This window comes from Puma concolor, chromosome B1, assembly GCF_028749965.1.
Source record: "Puma concolor isolate L17-30 chromosome B1, mPumCon1.1.hap2, whole genome shotgun sequence".
Taxonomy (NCBI): domain Eukaryota; kingdom Metazoa; phylum Chordata; class Mammalia; order Carnivora; family Felidae; genus Puma; species Puma concolor.
In genome coordinates this window covers 143,836,109-143,862,829 of record NC_141670.1, presented here as the reverse complement: position 1 = coordinate 143,862,829, position 26,721 = coordinate 143,836,109, and the positions used below count along the sequence as shown (strand labels likewise).

Below are 26,721 nucleotides of genomic sequence, written 5' to 3'. Positions count from 1 at the left end.
TAAATTGGTACACTGGAAAATACTCATTTAACCAAAAAGGCATTAATTGGGGAACAGAGGAACAAGAAGAACCTAACACATAGAAAAGAGTAAAATGACAGACAAAAATCCTACCTTATCAGCAAACACATTAAATGTAACTGGATTAATCTCTGGTTAAAATGCAGAGATTAGCAGAATGAATAATAAAAAAATAATCCATTATATGCTGTCCATAAAAGACATACTATATATTCAAAGATACAAATAGAATGAAAGTAAAAGAATAGAAAAGGGTATGCCATGCAAACAGAAAAGAGAGCTGGAGTAGTTATACTAAGAAAGGGATAATCTCAATGTCCTTAATCAATGAAAGAAATTGAATTAATAGTTAAAAACTTTCAACAAAGAAAATTCCAGGACCATATGGTTTTACTGGAAAATTCTACCAATAAAGAAAGCAGTATACAAATGTTATTATGCAAACTATTCCAGAAAATAGAAGTGTTAGTAACACTTGGGGCACCCGGGTGGCTGAGTCCTTTAAGCATCTCACTCTTAATTCTAGCTTAGGTCACGATCTCACAATTTGAAGGATCAAGTCCCACGCATCAGGCTCCCCACTGGTAGTGCAGTGCCTGCTTGGGACTCTCTCTCTCCTTTCTCTGCCCCTCTCCCACTTGTGCACGCTCTCTCTCAAAATAAACAAATAAAATACACTTTATAAGTGTTAGTAACACTCTCCAACCCATCTTATGAGGTCACCAGTATTCCGAAATCAATAAAAAACATTGTAAGAAAGGCATTACAGCATATGTCTTATGATCATTAATGTATAAATCCTGAACAAAATACTAGCAAATAAAATCCAACAATATATTAAAAAGAATACATAAAGACCAAGTGGTTTTTTTTTCAAGTGGTTTTTAAAATGGGAATAGAGGTTGGCTCAACATCTGAAAATCATTAGTATAATTCAACACATAAACAAATTAAAGAAAAATTATATGATCATCTCAAAAGTTGTACACAAAGTATTTGACCATATTCAACTTCCATCAATGATAAAAACTTTCAAGCAAATGCAAAATAGAAGGAAATTTATATAACCTGAAAAAGCACCTATGCACCTGAAAACTTTTTACTGATATCATTAATGGTGAGAGACTGAGTGCTTTTCCCTAAAATTGAGAACAAGGCAAGGATGTGCACTATCATCACATGTATTTATACTGTCCTAGCCAAAACAAGGCAACAAATTAAAAGACTTTGTATGGGAAAGAAATAAATGAAACAGTGTCTATTTACAGAATTTTGTAGGTGTTTACAAATGTTGCAAGAGACAGGGCAACATATTTAAAAATCAGTTGCATTTTAATTCTACAATATCAATGAGTAACTGGAAATTTAGAAAGCAGTATCATTTACAACAGCACCAAAAATATCAAATAAGTACAAATATAGCAAAGTGTTTGTAAGATATTCATGCTGAAAACTATAACATTAAAGAAACAGAGTAAAGAAGACCTACATAAACGCAAGAGATACACTGTATTCACAGATTGGAAAACATAATCTCAAGATTAAGATACTGAATCTCCTCAAACTGATCTCCATGTTCATCACAATCCCAAAAAAGATTTCAGCAGGATATTTTGCAAAAATAAGCTGATTCTATAATTTATGTAGAAATGTATAGCATCTAGAAGTATAAAAGCTAACGTGAAAAATAATCACAAAGTTGGAGAGTGGCCCTATAAAGAAACAGAAAACACAAACCACAGATTAGGAGAAAATATTTGCAAAACACTTATTTTAAAAAAGGATCTGAATCCAGAATATATAATAAACTCTTAAATATCAGTAATTAGAAAAAAGCAACTCAATAATAAAACTAAGCAAACAATGTTAATAGACACTTGAATCAAGATATATAAACACATGAAAAGACACATTGTATCATTATTAAAGAAATAAATGAAATATCCCTGCATTCTATTAAAATGGCAAAAATTAAGAGATTGATAATACCAAGTGCTGACAATGATGCACAGCAACTAAAATTCTCCCATACTTTTGGTGAGGAAGCAAAATGATACAGCTGCTTACAGAAAACCGTTTTTTTTTATGAAGTTTAGCATACATCTACCATACAACCTGGCAATCCCACCCCAAGTATTTACCCAAGGAAAATAAAAACTTGTTTCACACAAAAATTTGTCTTTAAATGTTTACACAGGGCTTTTATTTCTCATCACCCCTAACTGGAAACCCAAAAGTCCTTCAATTTGTGAATAAAAATCTGTTGTACATCCACACAATGGAATACTACTCAGCAACAGAAATGAATTACTGTTATAGACAACAACATGGATGAATCTCTAAAGCATTATGCTAAAGGAAAGAATCCAGACTCAAAAGGCTACACAGTGTGTGTTTCCATGTAGTATAGAAAGTAGATGAGAGTAGGTGTTGACTTCAGCAACACAAATGAAGTGAGGAGTGACAGAACACTTCCATTTCTCAATTGTGGTGAGGGTTATGAAACTATAAACAAACAACATCCACCAAAACATTCACCAAAGGGGTGAATTTCACTACTATAAATTGTAACTTAGTAAAAAAGTTGCTAAAAATTTAATTTTTTCAAAAATATACTTAAGGAATAATTTCAAGAGTAATCGCTACATCTAAAAATAGAACATACTAACTCCAAAGCAATAAAAGTATATAGGCAAAAGGAAAAAATATTTCTAGAAAGGCAAAAGGAGGGGGGTGATATCAAAAGGTAGAATAGTATAACACAAAAATATTCATAATTACAATACAGGTGAGGCAACTGATCTGAACCCACATTAAAAACAACATAAAGCCAGAATGTATTAACAACAAAGTTCAGCTATATACTATTTGCAAGAGATACACCTAAGCATAAGTACACAGAAAGGTTAAAAGTAAACAGATGAAAAAAGATATATTAGACAAACATTAACCAAAAGAAAATTTGCCCAGCTGTAATATTAGACAAAAAAAGACTAAGATGAAAATACTAACAAAGGAGGAAGAGGCTCACTACCTAATATCAGGTTCTGTTCACCAAAAGGTATAGTAGTATACAGTATACATAATAAAATAATCTCAAAAGCTATAAAGCAAAAGCTGGGTGAACTAATGGGGGAATGAACAAATCCACAATTTTAGTGGAAATTTTAGCATTGAGTACCTTAATTACTAAAAGAGTAAATAGCCAAAAATTTGTAAAGACAAAAAATCTGAGCAATAAATTTGATCTAGTGGACAACATATATATTATGACCACTTTCATACAAATAAATTTGAAAAATTAAAAAGCAAACAAATTCTAATACTACACATATGGTCCAACAAAACTGACTCATTAACAATTAGAAATCCTCAATGATCCTTCTAACTACAAATATATTGGGGTGGTAATTAAATATGTTTCATAAAGAAACACCTAGCAGTGACAGCTTTATACAATTATTCTCTATAGAATAATTTATAGAATTATCTCAAGGAACATGTTAGTTGAATCTTATACAAACTTTTTAAAGAGGACAGAGGAAGAATCTTATTCAGGTCTATTTTGCTCATGAGCATATGTTTAAAATTCCTAACAGAAATTTTTTGGAGAGAGGCAGTCCACCAGGGACCCTGTACTTCCCTCTTCATTCTTGGTGAGTATGACAGATGCTGAGGCCTATCAGTCTGATACTGAGCAGTTTCTATAGCTAGCTATACTGGAAACTAGACAGGTTAAGGCAACCATAGTAATATTTCCATGTAACTCTTTGCCCTTTGGGGAATCAGGACTAGCTTTTTGCTGCTTGCTAAGTATTTGCTTCTTCCTTCCAAATTGCTGGAGTGATAGACTTGAACTACGCAGGTGCAATGCAAACTCACTGTGTACACAGCATGTGGCTGGTTGGGCCCACCTCATTGTTTGAAGTCATAATGTTCTTTGTCTCTGACCCAGGAGTCTCACTGTCTTCTGCCACTATCCATGAAACAATAATTGGCTAACTTATTAGCTTATAAGAGTAAAAATCTCCAAGCTTTCACAGTCCTTGACATATATTATCAAAATAAATCCAGCATATGAAAGCACCAGGGTGGATTTATCACAGTAAGACAAGGGTAGTTAAATTGGGAATGATGGGGGCACCTGGCTGGCTCAGTCAGAAAAGCATGTGACTCTTGATCACACCGTAGTAAGTTTGAGCCCAAAAGAGGGTGTAGAGATTACATAACAAAACATTTAAAAGGAATAAAAAGTAAAAACTGTACAGATATAATTAACTCAACCTATGAAATGAGAAAAATAATCATTTCATAATCGATGAAAAAAATATTTAATAAAATTCAGCACTTGCATAAATAGAAACAGAAGAAAGCTTCAGAGCACCTGGTTGGTTCAGTCAGTTTAGTGTCTGATTTTGGCTCAGGTCATGATCTTACAGGTTGTAGGTTCAAGACCCACTTCGAGCTCTGTGCTGACAGCTCAGAGCCTGGAGCCTGCTTCAGATTCTGTGTCTCCCTCTCTCTCTGCCCCTCCCCAGCTTGTCTCTCTCCCTCTCAAAAATTAATAATAAACCTTTTTGTTAAAAAAAGGAAAACTTGGGGCGCCTGGGTGGCTCAGCTGGTTAAGCGTCCGACTTTGGCTCAGGTTGTGATCTCGCGATCTGTGATTTCAAGCCCCGCGTTGGGCTCTGTGCTGACAGCTTGGAGCCTGGAGCCTGCTTTGCATTCTGTGTCTCCCTCTCTCTGCCCTTCGCTCACACTCATGCTGTCTTCTCTGTCTCTCAATAATAAATAGAAGTTAAAAAAAAAATTTTTTTTTAAAAAGGAAAACTTCTAAAAAAAACTAAAAACTAAACATTATAAAGCAAATATCATTATTAATGGAAAAATATTAGAAGCATTTATTTTAAAATTTGGAATAGAAACATACCCACCCAGTATTAACACTTCTACTCAACATTATAGTAAAATACCCAGAAATAAGCACATAAGATTTTGAAACAAAACCACCATCAGCACATTAAAAGATTACCTGCATACAAAACCCAAAGGAATCTGCAGGCAAATTTTAAGAAGAATGAGAATTAGGCAAAAACTTTACTTACTATAAATCAGTTTTTCTTACTTGTATTTCTATACAAGTATTTCTTGTACTTGTATTTCTATACAAAAGATGTGCAGAAAATTATAAAATTTTATTTGAAGACATTAACTAAGATCTAAATAAATGGACAAGATGCCAAAATTCATAGATAGGAAGACTCAATATATTAAGATGTCAATTCTTACAGAAATCAAGAAACTGATCCCATTTACAACTGCACCAAGAACAATAAAATACCTAGGAATAAACCTAACCAAAGCTTTAAAAGACCTGTATGCTGAAAACCTTAGAAAACTTATGAAGGAAATTGAAGAAGACACAAAGAAATGGAAAAACATTTCATGCTCATGGATTGGAAGAATAAATATTGTCAAAATGTCAATACTAACCAAAGCAATCTACACATTCAATGCAATCCCAATCAAAATTGCACCGGCAGGGGTGCCTGGGTGGCTCAGTCAGTTAAGTGTCCGACTTCGGCTCAGGTCATGATCTCGCCGGTTCGTGGGTTCAAGCCCCGCATCAGGCTCTGCGCTGACAGCTCAGAGCCTGGACTCTGCTTTGGATTCTGTGTCTCCCTCTCGCTCCGCTCCTCCCCTACTCATGCTCTGTCTCTCTCTCTCTCAAAAATAAATAAACATTAAAATAAAAAAAAACTGCACCAGCATTTCTTCTCAAAGCTAGAACAAACAATCCTAAAACGTGTATGGAACCACAAAAGACCCCGAATAGCCAAAGTAATACTGAAGAAGAAAACCAATGCAGGAGGCATCACAATCCCAGACTTTAGCCTCTACTACAAAGCTGTAATCATCAAGACAGTGTGGTATTGGCACAAAAACAGACACACAGACCAATGGAATAGAGAATCGAGAATTAGACCCACAAATGCATGGCCAACTAATCTTTGACAAAGCAGGAAAGACTATCCAACGGAAAAGAGACAGTCTCTTAAGCAAATAGTGCTGGGAGAAATGGATAGCAACATGCAGAAGAATGAAACTGGACTGCTTTCTTACACTGTACTCAAAATGGATGAAAAACCTGAATGTGAGACAGGAAACCATCAAAACCCTAGAGGAGAAAGCAGGCAACAACCTCTTTGACCTCAGCCGCAGCAATTTCTTACTTGACACATCTCCAAAGGCAAGAAAATTAAAAGCAAAAATGAACTACTGGGACCTCATCAAGATAAAAAGCTTCTGCACTGCAAAGGAAACAATCAACAAAACTAAAAGGCAACGTACAGAATGGGAAAAGATACTTGCAAAGGACATATCAGATAAAGGGCTGGTATCCAAAATCTATAAAGAACTCACCAAACTCCACACCCGAAAAATAAATAAATCCAGTGAAAAATGAGCAGAAGACATGAATAGACACTTTTCCAAAGAAGACATCCAGATGGCCAACAGACACATAAAAAGATGCTCAATGTCACTCATCATCAGGGAAATATAAATCAAAGCCACACTGAGATACCACCTCACACTGGTCAGAGTGGCTAAAATGAACAACTCAGGAAACTATAGATGCTGGCGATGATGTGGAGAAATGGGAAACCCTCTTGCACTGTTGGTGGGAATGCAAACTGGTTCTACTGCTCTGGAAAACAGTGTGGAGGATTCTCAAAAAATTAAAAATAGAACTACCTTATGATCCAGCAATAGCACTACTAGGAATTTATCCAAGGGATATAAGAGTGCTGATTAATAGGGGCACATGTATCCCAATGTTTATAGCAGCACTTTCAACAACAGCCAAATTATGGAAAAAGAGCTTAAATGTCCAACTGATGAATGGATAAAGAAGATGTGCTTTATATATATACGATGGAATACTACTTGGCAATGAGAAAGAATGAAATCCTGCCATTTGCAGCAACGTGGATGGGACTAGAGGATACTGATCTAAGTGAAATCAGTCAGAGAAAGATATCATAAGTTTTCACTCATATGTGGATCTTGAGAAACTTAAAAAAAAGACCATAGGGGAAGGAAAGGGGAAAAAAATAGTTACAAACACAGAGGGAGAGAGACAAACCATAAGAGACTCTTAAAAATGCAGAGCACAAACTGAGGGTTGATGGGGGGTGGGGGAGAGGGGAAAGTGGGTGATCGGCATTGAGGAAGGGCACTTGTTGGGAGGAGCACTGGGTATTATTGTATGGAAGCCAATTTGACAATAAATTATATTTTAAAATATAATGATAAAAATAATTATAATAAAAACAAAGTCAATTCTTCCTGAATTGACCTACACATTCAATGCAGCCCCAAAGTTCTAACAACATTTTTGGTGAACTATAACAAATTATTTCTTATGTATGAGGGATTGAAGACAGCCAGACTACCACCACACTGTGAAAGGAAAACATAAGGGAATTCCCAAACCATATATAAAGTCTTAATATAAAGCCATAAAAATGATTATGACAATGTATTAATTAGTGCAAGGTTAGACAAACTGACTTCTGGATATACAAAATGGAGATCCAAAAACAGACCCTACCATAGCTGATAGGTGACTTTCTTGATGATCAGTGAGAAAAGGGAAAACTATTCACTAAATGATAGTGAGATGGTTGGTTATATACATAGAACAAAAACAGGATTACATCAGTCTCTAAATGAGACCCCCTCATACTACATTAAAACATCAGTTCCGGGACGCCTGGGTGGCTCAGTCGCTAAAGCATCCGACTTCAACTCAGGTCATGATCTGGCGGTTTGTGAGTTCGAACCCCACATGGACTCTCTGCTGACAGTTCAGAGCCTGGAGCCTGCTTCGGATTCTGTCTCCTTCTGTCTCTGCTCCTCCCCTGCTCGGGCTCTCTCTCTCAAAAATAAATAAACATTAAAAAAAAAAATCAGTTCCAAAATGGTATTAGAAGTACTGGACAGGTACATGCAAAAGAATAAAACTGGTCCACTTTCTCACACCACACACAAAAAATAAACTCAGAGCCTGGAGCCTGCTTCGCATTCTGTCTCCTTCTGTCTCTGCTCCTCCCCTGCTCAGGCTCTCTCTCTCAAAAATAAATAAATATTAAAAAAAAAATCAGTTCCAAAATGGTATTAGAAGTACTGGACAGGTACATGCAAAAGAATAAAACTGGTCCACTTTCTCACACCACACACAAAAATAAACTCAAAATGGTTTAATAACCTCAATGTAAGACCAGAAGCCATAGCATGCCTAAAGGAAAAACAAAGGCAGTCAAGTCCTGGGCACTGGTTTTAATATCTTTCTGAATCTCTCTCCTCAGGCAACATAAACAAAAGCAAAATTAAGTAACTGGACTATATCAAACTAAAAAGCTTTTGCACAGTGAAGGAAACCATCAACGAAACAAAAAAGCAATCTAATGAATGGGAGAAGATGTGTAAATGCTGTATCTATGAAGGCTTCATATCCAAAATATACAAAGTACTCTCCAAGTCACACTCCCCCCCCAAAAAAAAACACTGATTAAAAATGGGCAGGGGACGTGAAAAGACATTTTCCCAAAGACATACAGAAGGCCAACAGACACATGAAAAGATGCTCAACATTAATAGTCATCAAAGAAATGCATATCAAAACCACAATGAGCTATCACATCACACCAGTCAGCATGGCTGGTATCTAAAGACAAGAAATAACCAGTTTTGGCAAGGATGTGGAGAAAAGAGAACCCTTTTACACTGTTGGTGGGAATGTAAATTAGTGCATCCACTATGGAACACAGTACAGAGCAATCCCTATCAAAATAACACCAACATTCTACATAGAGCTAGAACAAACAATCCTAAAGTTTGTATGGAACCAGAAAAGACCCTGAATAGCCAAAGCAATCCTAAAAAAGAAAACCGAAGCTGGAGGTATCAGAATTCCAGACTACAAGCTATATTATTACAAAGCTGTAATCGTTGAGACAGTATGGTACAGGCACAAAAACAGATATATAGGTCAATGGAACAGAATAGAGAACAAAGAAATACACCCACAAATGTATGTCCAACTAATCTTTAACAAAGCAGGAAAGAATATTCAATGGAAAAAAGACCATCTCTTCAGCAAATGGTGCTGGGAAAATGGGACAGCAACAAGCAGAAGACATGTATGGACTACTTTCTTACACCATACACAAAATAAACTCAAAATAGATAAGACTTAAATGAAACACAGAAAGTCATCAAAACCGTAGAGAAGACAGGCAACAACCTCTTTGACCTTGGCCACAGCAACTTCTTGACATGTCTCTGGAGGCAAAGGAAACAAAAGCAAAAATGAACTATTGGGACCTCATCAAGATGATTTAAAAAAAAAAAAAAAAGCTTCTGCACAGCAAAGGAAACCATCAGCAAAACTAAAAGGCAACCAACCAAATGAAAGAAGATTATTTGCAAATCACGTATCAGATAAAGGGTTAGTATCCAAAATCTATAAAGAACATAAACTCAACACCCAAGAAACAAATAATCCAGTGAAGAAATGGACAAAAGAGATAGACACATTTCCAAAGAAGATATCCAGACGGCTAAGACACACATGAAAAGGTGCTCAACATCACTCATCATCAGGGAAATAATCAAAACCAAAATGAGATACTGCTTCACACCTGTCATAATGGCTAAAATGAACAATTCAGGCAGCAACAGATGTTGGTGAGGATGCAGAAAAAGAGGAAAGCTTTTGCACTGCTGGTGGGAATGCTAACTGGTGCCGCTACTCTGGAAAACAATATAGAGGTTCCTCAAAAAATTAAAAATAGAACTATCCTACACCCAGCAATTGCATGACTAGGTACTTATCCAAGGGTACAAGAGTGCTGATTTGGAGGGGCAAATGCACCCCAATGTTTATAGCAGAACTATCAATAATAGCCAAATTATGGAAAGAGCCCAAATGTCTATCGACTAATGAATGGATAAAGATGTGTGGTGTGGTGTGGTGTGGTGTGTGTGTGTGTGTATACATGTATGTATACACACACTGGAATATTACTTGGCAATGAAAAAGAATGAAATGTTGCCATTTACAACAACATGGATGGAACTAGAGTGTATTACGCTAAGTGAAGTAAGTTAGAGAAAAACAAATATGTGATTTCACTCATGTGGAATTTAAGACACAAAATAGATGAACATAAGGGAAGGGAAGCAAAAAATAATATAAAAACAGAGAGGGAAACAAACCCTCTAAAATACAGACAACAACCTGAGGGTTACTGATGGGGTGTTGGGTGGACGAATGGACAAGGGGCATTAGGGAGGACATGCTGCGATGAGCACTGGGTGTTATATGTAACTAATCAATCACTAAATTCTATTCCTGAAATCATTATTACATATATGTTAACTAACTTGGATTTAAATTTTTAAAAATTTTAAACAGGAAAATAGTACAGAGGTTCCTCAAAAAGTTACATAGAAATCTAGTACAATCCAATAATTCCATCTCTACACATTTACCAGAAAATGAAAACACTAATTCAAAAAGATATACACACCCCTATGTTTACTGCAACATTATTTAAAATAGCCAAGATATGGAAGCAACCCAAATATCCATCCATAGATGAATGGATAAAGAAGACGGGGTGTGTGTGTGTGTGTGTGTGTGTGTGTGTGTATATAAAACAGAATATTACTAAACCATTAAAAATAAGAGATCTTGCCATTTGTGACGTGACAGGCATAGAAAGTATTATCCTAGGTAAGTCAGAAATACAAATACCACATGATTTCACTTATATACAGAATAAAAAAGAAAACAAATGAATAAACAAAAAGCAGAATCAGACTTATAAATACAGAGACCAAAGTGATGGCTGCCAGATAACTGCCAATGGACAAAATGAGTGAAGAGGAAAGGCTCCTAGTCATAGAACGGGTAAGTCAGGAGAATGAAAAGTTCATCACAGGGAATACAGTCAATTGTATTGTAATAGTGTTACATGGTAACAGATGCTAGCTACACTGAGGTGAGCACAACTTAATATATAGAGTTGAATTAATATGTTGTACACCTTAAACTAATGCAACGTTGTTTGTCTACTAAAAAAAAAATCAACTGACCTTAAAGATATGTGCAACCCTATGTTTACTGCAGCATTACTTACAACAGCCAAGATCTGGAAATAACCTCTGTTGAGAACTGACAGGTAAATGGATAAAGAAGATGTGGCATATACATACAGAAACAGTATTCAGCCATAAAAAAGAATGAAATCTTGCCATTTGTGAAAACATGGATGGGCCTAGAGGGTATTACCCTAAGTGAAATAAATGCTCCATTCCACTCCCTTCCCTTTTCTGGAAACACAGTGCCATTTTATGAGTACTAAAACAGATTAGGAAATTTCAAGTCTTACCTTCCTAAGAATGTAAAGCTACCATTCATTAGGGACATTTTATTCCTGTTTCTAAACCAATCCTGTTTCTACCATCTCAAACTTTGGAAAGATAGCAGAAATGGCTCTGGGTTTCTTTTCTTATTTTATTCTCAAGTTAGTTAACATACAATGTAGTCTTGACTTCAGGAGTAGGATTTAGTGATTCATCACTTACATATAACACTCAGTGCTCATCTGGACAAGTCCCCTCCTTAATGCTCATCACCTGTTTACCCCACCCCCATCAACCCTCACTTGGTTCTCTGCATTTAAATTTTTTTTTTTTATGTTTCTTTACTTTTGAGAGAGACAGAGTGCGAGTGGAGGAGGGGCAGACAGAGAAAGAGACACAGAATCTGAAGCAGGTTCCAGGCCCTGAGCTGTCAGCACAGAGCTGGACGTGGGGCTCGAACACACAAACCAGGAGATCATGACCTGAGCCGAAATCAGATGCTCAACCGACTGAGTCACCCAGATGCCCTTGTTCTCTGCATTTAAGAGCCTCTTATGGTTTGCCTCTCTCTGTTTTTATCTTATTTTTCCTTCTCTTCCCCTATGATCATCTGTTAAGTTTGTCAAATCCCAGATATGAGTGAAATCAAGTGGTATCTGTCTTTCTTTGACTGACTTATTTCTATTTTCCTTAGCATAATAAACGTCCTTGGCTTTTCTGTATTGGATCACCTGAAGAGAAAGTGGTACTCTACCAGAATAATAGATTTTCAAAGAGAAAAGGAATGCAGATAGGTATTTACCTTAGAACAAACTGAAGTTTAATAAAAAGAAACGTATTCATAGGAATGAACAAAGCTAAGTGATCGTTCACGAGGCAGAGCTGGTACCCAATTTAAAGGACTAGAGGTCTAAGAAGAGACTTTAACAAATGCGAATCAGTAAACAAAAGGACACTAGGATCAAAGGCCAGCCAAAAACAGTAGTTTGGAAGACTAAGATTTTAACTAGTAAAATGGATGAAGGACAAAGGGGATAACAGATATTCAGAATGATTCATTCAGTTGATGCTTAGTATAAATTTTATGGGAATAGGTCTCTACATGAGATAATATGGAATGGGGTATGAAACAGTAAGATAGGGAATATTTGCGTTTTCAGGAACATCACATTGTACAAAGGGTAAATCCACTGAGTTCAACAGTAAATTATTCATTTGTCACTGATGTGCTCTCCATCAATATTAGCAGGAGGAGAATGGCTGTTTTGGGGTTTTTTTTGTTTTGTTTTAGTTTTTTTAATGTTTGTTTATTTTTGAGAGAGCATGAGCGGGGGGAGGGGGGGCAGAAAAAAGAACGGAACGGAACGGAACGGAACGGAAAGGAAAGGAAAGGAAAGGAAAGGAAAGGAAAGGAAAGGAAAGGAGGAAGAATCCGAAGCAGACTCCAGGCTCTGAGCTATCAACACAGAACCTGATGCAGGGCTCGAACCCATGAACCATGAGATCAATGACCTGAGCCAAAGTCAGACACTTAACCGACTGAGCCACCAGGTGCCCCAAAAATGGCTGTTCTAATTGATGTTAAAAGAAGCAATGGTTATTCTTAGAGACAAAAAAATTACTACGGTCAGTACAAAAGTGTGAATTTCATACTTCATGAGTCTAATAAGATTATAAAAAATGACAGTCATTCTGTAATTTTTTTAAATGTTTATTTATTTTGAGAGAGAGAGAGACCAAGAGAGCACACAAGCACAAATGGGAGAGGAACAAAAAGAGAGGGAGGAACAGGATCCCAAGCAGGCTCCATGCTGTTAATCTTAAACCATGAGATCTTAAACCATGAGATCATGTCCTGAGCCGAAATCAAGAGTTGGATGCTTAACCAACTAGCCACCGAAGTGCCCTCATAATATTTTTTAATAGAGAAGAACAGACCTGCACTCATTCCAATTCTAGCTGGATGGCTGTTTCAAGTCTAACGTATAAGAATAAGATTCAGCATACAGAGATTAAGGTGAAATGTCCCAACAGTTAAATATGAAATGCCTTGGGGTTAATCTTCAAGAAAATATTTTAGATATAAGTATCCCCTGGTTCTTCATATAGGATAAAAAATATCAAAAAAAAAAGTCCTACAGAGAGAGTAAAAACACAAGACATACCATTCATATAATTGTCTAATTTACAAAAGATTAACTACACAAGGAAATCTAATACTATTTCTGTCATGTCAACCAATAATATCAGGATTCTTTCAATTCATATTCAAGCTTCTTTCTTAATACTCCATTATATGACATAAGCAAATGCAAACAGAACATGTTCTCAGAGATTCAAATTGTCTTTGAAGAAGGAAAATAAAATAAGGAAGTGTTTGCTTTATAAGGCTTTGATTAATGTCCATTCCTAATGAGCACAGAGTAAAATATTTAACCAATATAGTATATCTGTATTTAGTCCTCTAAAATCAAAATAAACCCTTCCTCCTATGCTATGCCATAAGAGATTATTATAACAAATTTCAGTATTAATATGAATTGAGAATGACTTTCATCCCAAACTGCCTGAGATGAGATTATCAAAGGAACATCTATCTTGGATTGATATACTTTATTCAGAACAATCATTCTCATTAGGTATAGTTCATCTTTACTGTTGTTTTCTCTCTTATAACAAACAATATGTCACTGCAATTTTATCTACTCTATCAAAACCTGATATGGAATATTCTGCCTGGGGTTTACCCTATTAAGTCATGGTTTTATAGGTGGGGTGGCAGGCGGAACTACAGTGTCAATTTAAAATACCTCCTCTAAGAAATGTAAGAATTTTACAGAAAATTAAATATAAAATATATTTAAAATTTTTCCCCATACAAATTTGTTAAAATGATGGCAGTATGATGAAATGCTGAAGCTCAATTTGATACTGAAGAACCACTTTACTTTCAAGAGAAAGTATAATTACATTCTCAAAATTATGCAAAAACCTTACCTATATTGTAACCAAAATTGTCTTTAAAAGGCTCACAACACCTCAATACTCAGTGAGTGTTAACGCTGTCATCTTCTAACATCACTCACCTTTCAAACCTAGAGTTTGTAGCTGGAAGAGCCGACCAAGTTCATAAGGCAAAACCCGTAACAGATTGTTATTTAAAAGCAATTCCCTGTTCAAAAAAAAAGAAAAGAAAAAAGTTTAATATATCAAACCTTTATTAATATCTACAATTACTTTCTTAGCCTTCCCTAACATACCATGAGTTATATTTACTTGCAAGACACATTCAATCCAAAAAATGTACAAAATGTGTAACTACCACAACTGTTAACAATGTTTCTATAATTTATTCATTCTCCAGCACAGATTACTAAAGCTGCAAGAACTACATATCATTCGCAGGCTAACTCCATTCCCTTTTCTCTCTCACTCAAATGCCTACCCAAATCAAAGTGACAGATATTCTTTGTATCCAAAGACAACCAGTATCCAGTATACTCCACAGAAAAATGTAACAACCAATCACCTTTATCAATTCTTATAACTGATTACACTGTAATCACATTAAGATACTATGATGAACAATCACTGACATAGGACATAACCACAGAAAATAAAGCATAATACAGATAATAGGATAATATAGGTAAGATCCAAGCTTATAATTTTGAAATTTTGGCCAGATTACAGAAAAAATAAACAGCCATATTATTAGATGACTAAAAAGTATTTTAAGAAAATAAGGAATAAGATTCTAAAACAATATAAATGTTTAATTTTAAACACATGACAGCAATTTTAAATATCACTACTTAGCCAGAAAAAAAAATTACCACTTAGCAAATAAACATAGAAAAGCAATACCTGCCTACACTGAAAACATTTATACAAGGTCTTAAGGGACCTACAAAATTTTTTCCTATGAAAAAATTCTTAAAGAACCCTAAAGGACAAGAAATAAATCCATTTACTATCAAGTTCTAAGGTTTCCTTAAGGACTTGTGACATTTAAGTATACTTCACCTTATAAAACAGGTATGTTCCCAGAAGTTTACTTACAAGATCAGAGTATTTTCTCAATTATTTATGATTATCTTATCACATGCTTGAGCCTAAAGCGAGACCTAATATTTTAATCCCAACCCACCTCAAGGCTGTTAAAAGAAATTGGTAAGACAAGCACACTTCTACTTAGAAAGCTTCAAATTGAAAGAAAGGAAATGTTCAACGGATGCCACCTCGAGCCCTGTTTAGACAATTTTTATCATTTGATCTTCAAATGCATACCAAAATCCTACTGTAAGAGGAATAATATCTCATAATTTTCTTATTTGGTAAATTTAGAATTCTATAAAGTGAGTCATATCAGTAATATTTCCTTACCTGAGAGACACCATGTTTCCTAGTTCTGCTGGTAAACTTCTGAGTTTATTGGATGACAGATCCAGGTAAACCAGATTATGAAGCTTGGCAATATCAGGTGGAATGCGACTAAGGTAATTGTCATTTAGGTGCAGTGCTGTCAAGTGTGTCAATGACCAAAGTGACGTACTTAAGCTCCGCACTCTACCTAAAAGGCAAAATATTGAAGCATTAAAATCTAGGCCCAGGATGAAGACTAACCTCCAAGGACTACAAAGTGGTAGAAGAGACTGCAATATACAGATACTGCATCTTTGAGGTTAGTTTTCTATTAATGCCATTTGACTGCTTCCAAACCTACCTGTTCTTTAATTTCATGTCACTTTTGCCTAACAACCATTATTTCTCATGAACTCCCCATGTATTAAATGAGATGTGGCATAATAAGGAGACCCCTGGAGTCAGGGTGATGGTGAGTTCTCAAGGAAAACATCAGGCTGACTTAAGCTTTTGTGACAGAACAGTCTTGAATTTTATTTTAAGGCACAGTCCTAACGAAAGTATTTCTTACATACTCCACAAAAAATAATAGTGCAAGTTTTGTCCATATTTTGGGCCTGGATTCTTCTACAAACTTTAAATTACCAAGAGTAATTACGATGATTTAGAACCAATATCAGATTGACCATTAGGAAAACCATTTTACCCATAAAAGAGATATCGTTCCCAGCTTTCGATGCTACAATCAACAACTCTGGTTTAAGATTTTGCATTAAGTGCAACATACTCAAGTGAAATGGTCACACATTAAGCTTTATCAGTCAGTCAGTCAGCATCTGACAGCTATTGTAGCACATGGACTAGAAAAGATTCAGGAAACCTATCTCAGAATCCTGATTTTTACCGCTTACTAGCTATATAGATCTGGGCAAATCACCTAACCGCAGCTGCTGTAAAGTGGGATATTATCTTAATTTATATGAAGATTATTTTGTAAACTTTACAGAAGTAAAATAGAATTTAATTACATATCACATTCGAAACAACAGATCTTGATTAAAAGAGCAGTGGAAGGTGTATAGAGGCCACAAAATGTCAAATGGTCAATGCTACTTTTCACATAGCTATCAAGTGGTCAACTCAAGCTCAGATCTGTCCAGGGTTCTGTCACAGGTTCCTTCATGCTATCTATTATCAGGCTCAGGTGCCAGCTAGGATTTTGTATTTTAATAGGAAAGAAAGTGTTCAAGTGAAGAGAGGCTGTGGTAAAAGAAACTTATTTAAGTCTTACCTGGGATTTAATCAGGTGGTTCTCAACCAGGGGCAATTTTGATTTTATTCCCCAAGGGACTTTGGGACTCTGGAGACATTCTTCGTTGTCAAAACCAGAGGAGTGCTAGTGGCATCTAGTGGGTAGAGGCCGGGAATACTGCTAAACACTATGCTGTATAACTGAAACTAATGTATCATGTGTGTTAACTATACTTCAGCTTAAAAAATTATAATTTATGTAAATTAGTCCCTAAGATGTCCACTGATATGTATTACAGTAACCTTTTATCCCATGTGTGTTTTAATGGAATTATTTACAAAATGGTAATATCTCATGTTAATATTCATATGTATTTAAACTTAATATATTAACTTATTATATATTATATTAACTTAATATATTAACATGTTAACATTAACTTATATTTAAACATATATGTGGCTAACTATCTGGAGGACCCAAACTGCTGGAGAACTATCTTCATTATCAAAATTCTAATATCATGAGGCGCCTAGGTGGCTCAGTCAGTTAAGCATCTGACTTCAGCTCAGGTCATAATATCACCGTTTGTGAGTTCAAGCCCCATGTGGGAATTTGTACTGACAGCTCTCTCTCTGCCTCTCCCCCACTCACACTGTCTCTCTCAAAAATAAACATTAAAAAATTTCAAAATTCCAATTATCATGTCTACAATGAAGTTAAAATTAATGTCCTTTAAAAAAAAAAAAAAAGAGGAGTGCTACTGGCATCTAGTGGGTAAAGACCAGGAATGCTGCTAAATCACCTACAGTGCACACAACAGCCCCCAACCACAAAGAACTGTCTGGCCCTAAGTGTTAGCAGTGCCTAACTGAGAAACCCTGGGTTAGCCCAATAGGATCTGCTGATATTCACTCTTCTGATTACCAACATTTACCCACCAGATTACATTTAAGCTAAATATACGGGTAATTCTTGCTATTAACACTATAATGTGGGTTTAATGCTTCCCAATGAAAGCCTGTGGGGGGGGGAGGGGAGGGAGACACAGGGGTATCACATTCCACATTATCTGTATTATACCAATTAATAAACAAAAAACAGTAATTATATTCTATTTTTAATACACTTTCAACTTTATAATAATTTTAGATTTATAGAAAAGCTACCAAGATAATAGAGTTCCTGTATACCTCTCATCCAGTTCCCCTGTTAGTTTCTTATATTATCATGATACATTTGTCAAAACCAGGAAACTAATATTAGTACATTACTTTTGTACATTATTGGTACATTACTAATGTACAGGTTTTATATTGGATTTCACCAGTTTTTCCATCTTTTTGTTATAAGATCCAATTCAAGATACCATTTTGCATTTAGTCATCATGTCTCCCTAGTCTCTTATGGTCTGTGACAGTTTCTCAGTCTTTCCTTGTTTTTTATGACCTTGACACTTTTGAGGATTACTAGGTTAGGTATTTTGCAGTTTGAGTTTTTCAGCTTGAGTTTGTCTGATTTTTTTGTCACTAGTACACTAGGACTGTAAGTTTTTAGGAATCATATTCTATCTGAACAAATCCTAAACATGAAAGGTCATGTAATATAGTTATTTTTTGGAATCAACAGCTTCTAAGCTTCCTACTATGCCAACACTAGGATGATAGGAAAATGGCAAAGATTTCAATTTCCAAAAATAATTACTCTGCAATAGCCAAAATTAAATCTATTATATCAAAGAACCTGGTTACTCAGAAACTAAACTCCCAATGTCCTCAATTTCAGATGCCAACTCTGGCTCAAGGTATTATTTCAAAAGAAAGAACAGAAAAAAGATATTTAGTCACAGGTAAATTAAACACCAGTACTCAGAATCTTTTATTTTCTCAATTAGTTCATCTAATTACAAATGTACAACATAGGAATAAATACAATACTCAATTCTTGCTCATTATTGCTATTATATCCTGGATTAAACGCTTCAGATTCCACTCACCCGAGATTTCTAATTCTGCCCAGTGAGATTTTTTCCCATTGGCTACCTCCTCTGCTGACATGATGGTATAAATTCTGCGAGGATCTGGAGGATCATATTTTTCCTTTGGCATCCCTATTAGTCTGTTTAAAAAAAAAAAAAAAAAAAGGATAATCAACAATTACCACAGTCTCACAGAAAAAAAGAAAAATGGGATGTAAATTTTCTTCTCCTTTCCCCTTGCCAGGCTAAGTCATTTCATGCTAGAAATTCTCACTAGAAGAAAACATGTCTGCAGTATGTTAGGCTCTTGCAGGAACTCAGTAACAGATGCATAAGGGAAAATGCGAATAAGCAAAGACATTGCATTTCACATTGAACTTTGTAGTTGCTTCCCGAACTTCCACCCATTCTTGCTTTAGCAGTCTTGCTTTCCCAAACAGACAGACCCTACACCAGTTTTCTGAATGGATTTTGACTAGTCTAACAATATCAAAGTAATCCTGTCCTCCTTGCCTCGGTGATATTCAAATATCTTGTATTTAAGACAATCAGCACATGACATTCCTCTTGTCACAGAGATTAGCTCAGATGTATCTAATAACCATGAAGCTTAAGACGCATTCTATTCAGGCTTCTCTATCCTGCTAATCATAGAAGAATATAGCCCAGATTGCTACTGGCAACCATCCAAGGATTATAAGGGAAACCAGCCACAGAAGTCAGAGTCTAGAAAATAGACAAAGCCAGAGTCCTCACCAAATCATACCTGTAGGACTCCCGAACACTGGGCTTTTTGCATACACAAACCAATATATATTACTGTTTAAACTAGTTTAGCTTGTGTTTTTCATCACTTGCAGTCAAAAGCATCACACAGAATGATATCTTAGTATGAGCCTGTCTTGGTTTAACCTGTTGTTCTTAGGCAGCATCATTCCTTTTCACTCTCAGAAGTGTCCATGCCACCGAATTGAAACTAGTATTATTATATACTCTTCTTCATGTAACTGCCAAAATAATCACTGACTGATCACGAATGGTAAAAACTAGATATAAAAATCCTCAAGTGTGCAATGTATGAAGCATATGACAAATGGCACTGAAAGTAACCCATTCAAGGAGTCCAACACAAGAATTACTGCTTGGTAACTGGCAGAAAATAAAATCCAGTTTAGATATAGCAATAATAGCAAATGACAAAGCCCTGAACCTAATTAAAATCCTACATGCTATCTGTAAGTTGCCTTGTTATTAGTATATTGGTTCTCTTTGTTCATATTTCATACACATACACACACACACACCCCAAAACCAAGTGTCTCGATCTGAGAGTGTTTCCAACTAAAGTTTAGAATTTATAATTCAATGTAATTTACTTTCACATGGTCTGAAATTTGTTATATACAGAGAATAAAGAAAAATTAGTGCTATTCTATGTTTCAAAAAAATCAAAGCTAGTTTATAAGAACAGAATCAAAATTTCCTACACCATAATCTACTCATATTTCTGAAGGTAAAATAGTCACTTTCCTCTTTTAAAAGGGGTAAAGAGGGGCGCCTGGGTGGCGCAGTCGGTTAAGCGTCCGACTTCAGCCAGGTCACGATCTCGCGGTCTGTGAGTTCGAGCCCCGCGTCGGGCTCTGGGCTGATGGCTCAGAGCCTGGAGCCTGTTTCCGATTCTGTGTCTCCCTCTCTCTCTGCCCCTCCCCCGTTCATGCTCTGTCTCTCTCTGTCCCAAAAATAAATAAACGTTGAAAAAAAAATTAAAAAAAAATAAAAAATAAAAAATAAAAGGGGTAAAGAGAAAGTTTTCCAGATTTATTAATCTGTTTAACAGTAGTCTGCTTCCAAGTTTCCAGGTTAAGCCCTTCCTTCTGCTTTAATCTTATCATACAAGTTGGTTCATACTGACCCTTTTATTTCCCATACATATCCCCAGGATTTTCATACAGCACAAAGAATATGATAATTTTCCATGGGAAAAAAACTTGATTTATACCACATTCGGCCTATGTAAAATACTTCAAAAAATAAAATTTTTAGATAATAAGATTTTCAGAATTTCTACCGTGCATGAGGAATGTGTACCTCTGTGAGTACTTCTGCATACTAATATGAAAATCTGCAAAAACACAAGATTAAGGAAAGCCAAAACACACAAACAACATGCTACAAAATCTATGAACTACATTGCGGATGGGTAAAAAATAAAGACTGCAAAATATGCAAAACAAATGTTTCAAAATTCTAATTCGTTTTCATAAAACATAGAGGTCAACTTAATGTGGTTTTTAATAATGGCTCCCACTGGATGGTATGTTCCTTAAGGGGACTATCAGTCATTTCTGTGTGGAGGCATATTTTTATATTGCTATATAGTTCCTTACACATAGTAGGCCCTTAATATGTATTTGTGGAATGAATATATGCTTTGTAATACTAAAATCTGCCACCTTCCTCCTGCTTTTTCCATCTCACAGACAATTTTCAGTCAATGCTTTTCTAAAAATTATTCCCAGGAAATGCTAATTAATCGACATGTTCAATGTCCCTAAATATTTTTAAAAATCTATATAGGTCAATAATTGCCATCTCTTTTGGCCCTCTAATTCTAATCTTGAAATCAGCTACTATATAAAATGATTTTTTTTAATTTTTCACAAGTTTCCATCTTCCTAAATCCACTAAAATTTATAAAATCTGTTCCTGCAAAACAAATCCATGAAACGTTTACCAGTGTTTACATGTAAAACCAAAGTAATATTAATACTGCCATACTAGGGGTCAGAGATCTCTTCGAGATTTGATTAGGAAGCCAATGAAAATACAAGCACTTAATTAAAAATGAATATAGATTTCAATAGTCTGATTAAAGTGGTAACATTTTACTTTTGGGTTGATTAACGAGCAACTTAGTAGAGTCTTCAGTTCTGGTGATCACTACTGTCTCAAACATCAGGTTTTCAAAATTGCTACTAAAGACTTAGAGAATTCAAATTTGGGAAATTGGTAATATTAAAGCCTCTTATTCAGCTTTATTTTTTCCCTCTCAGTTCCTCATCACCAACTTTGCACATTGGAGACATACCTCAAAAACCTATTTCAAAATAAATTAAAATATAAAATACTAATTCAAATGTATTTAACTCTTTAAATGTGACACCAATAGTGTGGTTTCTAACAGTCTCATATACAGGTCATTCCAAGACTTAAATACTGAGTGATGAATACATTTTATCTAAAAAATAGAAATGTTTTATTTTGGAAAGCCTAACAGCTAATTCCTTTCCCTATATTCTTTTTCAAATTGATCAAACAGGAAGCTTTTGAATTAGTTTTTCCATGACTTTCTAATTTTTACAACATCTTACATCAGTTCCCAGAGGATCCTCCCATTACATCAACCTAATTTATACTGGGTATCCTTATCTTGTAACAGAGTACAATAAAAGCCCCTTTGGCAACACAACCTGTCTAACTTTCCAGTCTTCGACCCTATTTCAACACTATAAAAAATACTCCACGTAGCTCCCCAAATGCTAACTACATAAACTTCTTTAAACCTGCCACCCACTTTCCATCCATTAGATCTTAGCATAGCACCTACATGACCTTCCCAGATCCTAATGCAAAATTTCTGAGAGTTACCATCAGTCCTGGCCAAAGAACCGAATTATGTCCGACTTCTTAGTGCCTACATGAACTATCCTAAAAGTAAACTAGTTTTAATCTCCACCATTGAAAGCTGATTAATCACTACCACATAGTGAAGATTTTCATTAGTTTCCCTTCTGTTCCACAGGAAAAACCTCACATAAACTTATAAAATATGAACTTCATAGAAAATGTATTTCAATTTTTTTCAGTTACAAGCAATATTATATATAACACTAGAGCTACTTTGACCTAGAAATTTGTATTTTATTTTTTTAATGTTTGTTTATTTTTGAGAGAGAGTGGGAGAGCAGGAGAAGGGCAGAGAGAGAGGGAGACAGAATCCAAAGCAGGCTCCAGGTTTTTAGCTGTCAGCACAGAGCCCAATGCAGGGTTCAAACTAAGGAGCTATGAGATCATGGCTTTAGCCAAAGTTGGATGCTAAACCGACTGAGCCACCCAGGTGCCCCCTGCCCTAGAAAAATTTTAAATGGAGCTTCCAAAACAAAAAAATGTAACATACCTGTATATCATGTCGTTTCCATGAACAGCATATTACAAAATATTTATGAAATACATCCAAATACACTATTGCTAAAGAATCCCAAATCTCAAATTTTATATCTAAAGCTAATAAAATAACACAACTGCTCCCTGCTCCCAAACAGAACAAAATCTAATCTGAGCCAAATCAGAGCAAACTTTTAAAGCTAGAACTGGACTTCTGTTAATAGGTGGTCATCTGGAACAACTTAAAAAAAGAGCAGCCTGTATAGTACATATAAAGATGTAAGTTCTTGTGGTATTAAACCAAAGTTTCCCTCTCACATCCTGTCCAAATTTAAGGTTATTTTATCCAAGTTTATAGTACAGCACAATTACTATTACTTAGAACTCAGTCTAAGAAAGAAATAATGCTACAAGCACCAAGGAATGTTTCATAATGAATCAGAGACTTCTAACTCAACTCTAAAATAAAAATCATTAAACATACATTTATTTCCATACAAATATTAACTGGTCATCTCAACTGTAGTCTGCAAAGTAATCTTTGGCAGAAATACAGATGCTGGCAGGGTTCCCAAAGTTAAAGGAAGACAAAATTAAGCCCACACTAGATCTTTCTGCTTAACTTTTAGAGCAAGATGTCTATGATTTATTATATTTTACACATTCTCAGATAAATCTGTATTATATTGACATTTATTCCCAAAGGTTATTCCCAAATAACACATTATTTGTTATTTATTGAATACCTACCTACCTAATATCCATCCTTCCCATCTGGTCTTAAGCATTAAGGCCATTTTGCTTTCTGAGAAAATAAATCTAAGTTCAACTTTTTTTAATAAAGCAAACTAACCCTTGTGCTGCAGCATTTCTGAAGTTTTTATTTCTTCATCAATATTTAACTATACAGAACTCTTTTTTTTTTTTTTTTAATTTTTTTTTTCAACGTTTATTTATTTTTGGGACAGAGAGAGACAGAGCATGAATGGGCGAGGGGCAGAGAGAGAGGGAGACACAGAATCGGAAACAGGCTCCAGGCTCTGAGCCATCAGCCCAGAGCCCGACGCGGGGCTCGAACTCACGGACTGCGAGATCGTGACCTGGCTGAAGTCGGACGCTTAACCGACTGCGCCACCCAGGCGCCCCCAACTATACAGAACTCTTAATCATTATAACTGCCATATAAAATTTATACCTTCCCTGAATGGGCTCACCAGCAGATGCTAAAAAAAAAAAGTGCCTTAGCAAATCACACTGCATACAGCAGGATCATAGTGATAAAGACTGATGACACTTAAGAGCTTAAAACATACCCTGAGATAATGATTTCATCAGCATTTCCCACTACAGGCGCCTCTCTGGTGGCATTTATCTGCAATGACATATTTAGCTAACGTCCATATATGGTAATAACGCAAACATTCAAAAAGAACCCCAAAGTTTGGGACACCTGAGTGGCTCAGTTGGTGGAGCATCCGACTTTTGATCTCAGGGTTGTAAGTTCAAGCCCAACACTGGGTGTGGAGCCTACTCAAAAAGAACCTCAAAGTTTTCATGACCCTCTCTCACTCTAAACTAAACACTAAACAAAACAAAGCAAAACCCATGTTTTATGATGGTAAAGTCATTTTATTTAAAAAAAAATAACCTCAGGTTTTTGGAATTTCATGTTTCTGACCAGTTTAACATTTATTCAACAAATACTTACTGTAGACCTACTACCATCATGTATTACACCAAGCACTAGGACTTCTAAAGTAAACAAGACAAACAACATCCCTGCCTTCACGTAGCTTATACCATTTTCATAGCACTGCTTTATTTTTTAAAAAAAAATTTTTTTTTCAACGTTTTTATTTATTTTTGGGACAGAGAGAGACAGAGCATGAACGGGGGAGGGGCAGAGAGAGAGGGAGACACAGAATCGGAAACAGGCTCCAGGCTCTGAGCCATCAGCCCAGAGCCCGACGCGGGGCTCGAACTCACGGACCGCGAGATCGTGACCTGGCTGAAGTCGGACGCTTAACCGACTGCGCCACCCAGACGCCCCTCATAGCACTGCTTTAAAATAAAGTTATAGAATATATAGTTTACTTCCAAATAGTGCTATAAAGAATTTGGCACTTCTTGTTACTACCTTCCCCCCCACCACCCCCCTTATCAGGTAGTTGCATTGTTCCCTCTTGTCACTATTCTGAAAGAGTACAACTAAAGGGTAATGAAGCTGACCCTTAAAAAACTGCTTAGGTCTACTTATAAGCAGATCTTTTACACTACGGAAAATGTATTTTCTGTTTCTTACGATTTTCTTAATACCGTTTTCTTTTCTCTAGCTTACTTTATTATAAGAATACAATATATAATACAATATATATAACACGCAAAGTATGTGTTAATCAACGCTTCATGTTATCAGTAAAGCTTCCAGTCAACAGTAGGCCATTATTAGGGTAATATAAAGTCGTACATGAATTTTCAAATGCATGGGGGGATTGGTGTTCCTAACCTCTGAGGTGTTCAAGGGCCAAATGTAATAGGTAATCCACAGAATGGTCAATGACAAGTAGAGAGACTACAGCTCCCAGGACAAGAATGGCAAGTTTTTGTTTTATTGTTTTTTCAAAGAAATACAGGGAAGCATTTACTTTTTTTTTTTTTTAAGGTTTATTTTTGAGAGAGAGAGAGAGAAAGCACAAGTGAAGGAGGAGCAGAGAGAAAGAGAGACTCCCAAGCAGGCTCCACACTGTCAGCACGGAATCTGATGCAGGGCTCAAACACATGGGAACTGTGAGATCATGACCTGAGCAGAAGTCGGATGCTTAACCAACTGAGCCATCCAGGTGCCCCAAGTTTTAATATTGGGGAATGGACCAAAGATAATGAGGCTAAACACTTATAAGTACATTTAATTTAAGGTGATAGCAAATACTCTTCTAACACTGCGACATTATTTATTCTATGATCCTTACTGAGAAACCAAATAATTAGATGACAGTAACAAGGATTCTTTTGGTCTTTAAAAATATTTAGACTCAGGATGCCTGGCTGGCTCAATCAGATGAGCATGCAACTCTTGATCTCAGAGTCATGAGTTCAAGCCCCACATTGGGTGTAGACATTACTAAAAATAATAATAATAATAATAAAAATATTTGAATTCAATGTGTCTTCATTCTATTCAGTTTATTCTTCGGGATCTACTTCAAATTCCAAGCCAAACTAATTACCTACCCAAACAAAATGCATAGGCATACATGGATGAAAATGAGATATCATAATGGTTACTATACTTCTTTCTAAAGGTAATCCAAAGGTAGCTTTATGTTAATCCACAATGATAACTAAAAGAAGCTTCTAACTCCATAAAGCAGTGAGGGCATAGTCTACTTGTCAGCTAAAGAAAGCACTATGCGGTGGGGGGGGGGGGGGGGGGGGGGGAATCAGAAATCAGAATAGAACTTTTCTGCACATTTGAAATTTTCCCTCACATGTGGAATACCAGAAC

At 35.8% G+C, this 26,721-nt stretch overlaps 1 protein-coding gene across 4 annotated transcripts in view; it reads right to left on the bottom strand.

Moving 5' to 3' along the window:
- The window catches only part of CNOT6L (CCR4-NOT transcription complex subunit 6 like), a 120,134-nt gene that overhangs the window by 55,498 nt on the left and 37,915 nt on the right, over positions 1-26,721 (bottom strand). For all 4 annotated transcript variants that reach the window (XM_086704787.1, XM_086704788.1, XM_086704786.1 and 1 more), the window contains exons 2-4: positions 19,071-19,192; positions 15,844-16,030; positions 14,544-14,629 (exon numbers count right to left, since the gene is read on the bottom strand). In XM_086704787.1, the coding sequence (XP_086560913.1) occupies positions 14,544-14,629; positions 15,844-16,030; positions 19,071-19,182 (385 nt within the window). In that variant the 5' untranslated portion in view covers positions 19,183-19,192. The remainder of the gene's footprint in view (positions 1-14,543; positions 14,630-15,843; positions 16,031-19,070; positions 19,193-26,721) is intronic.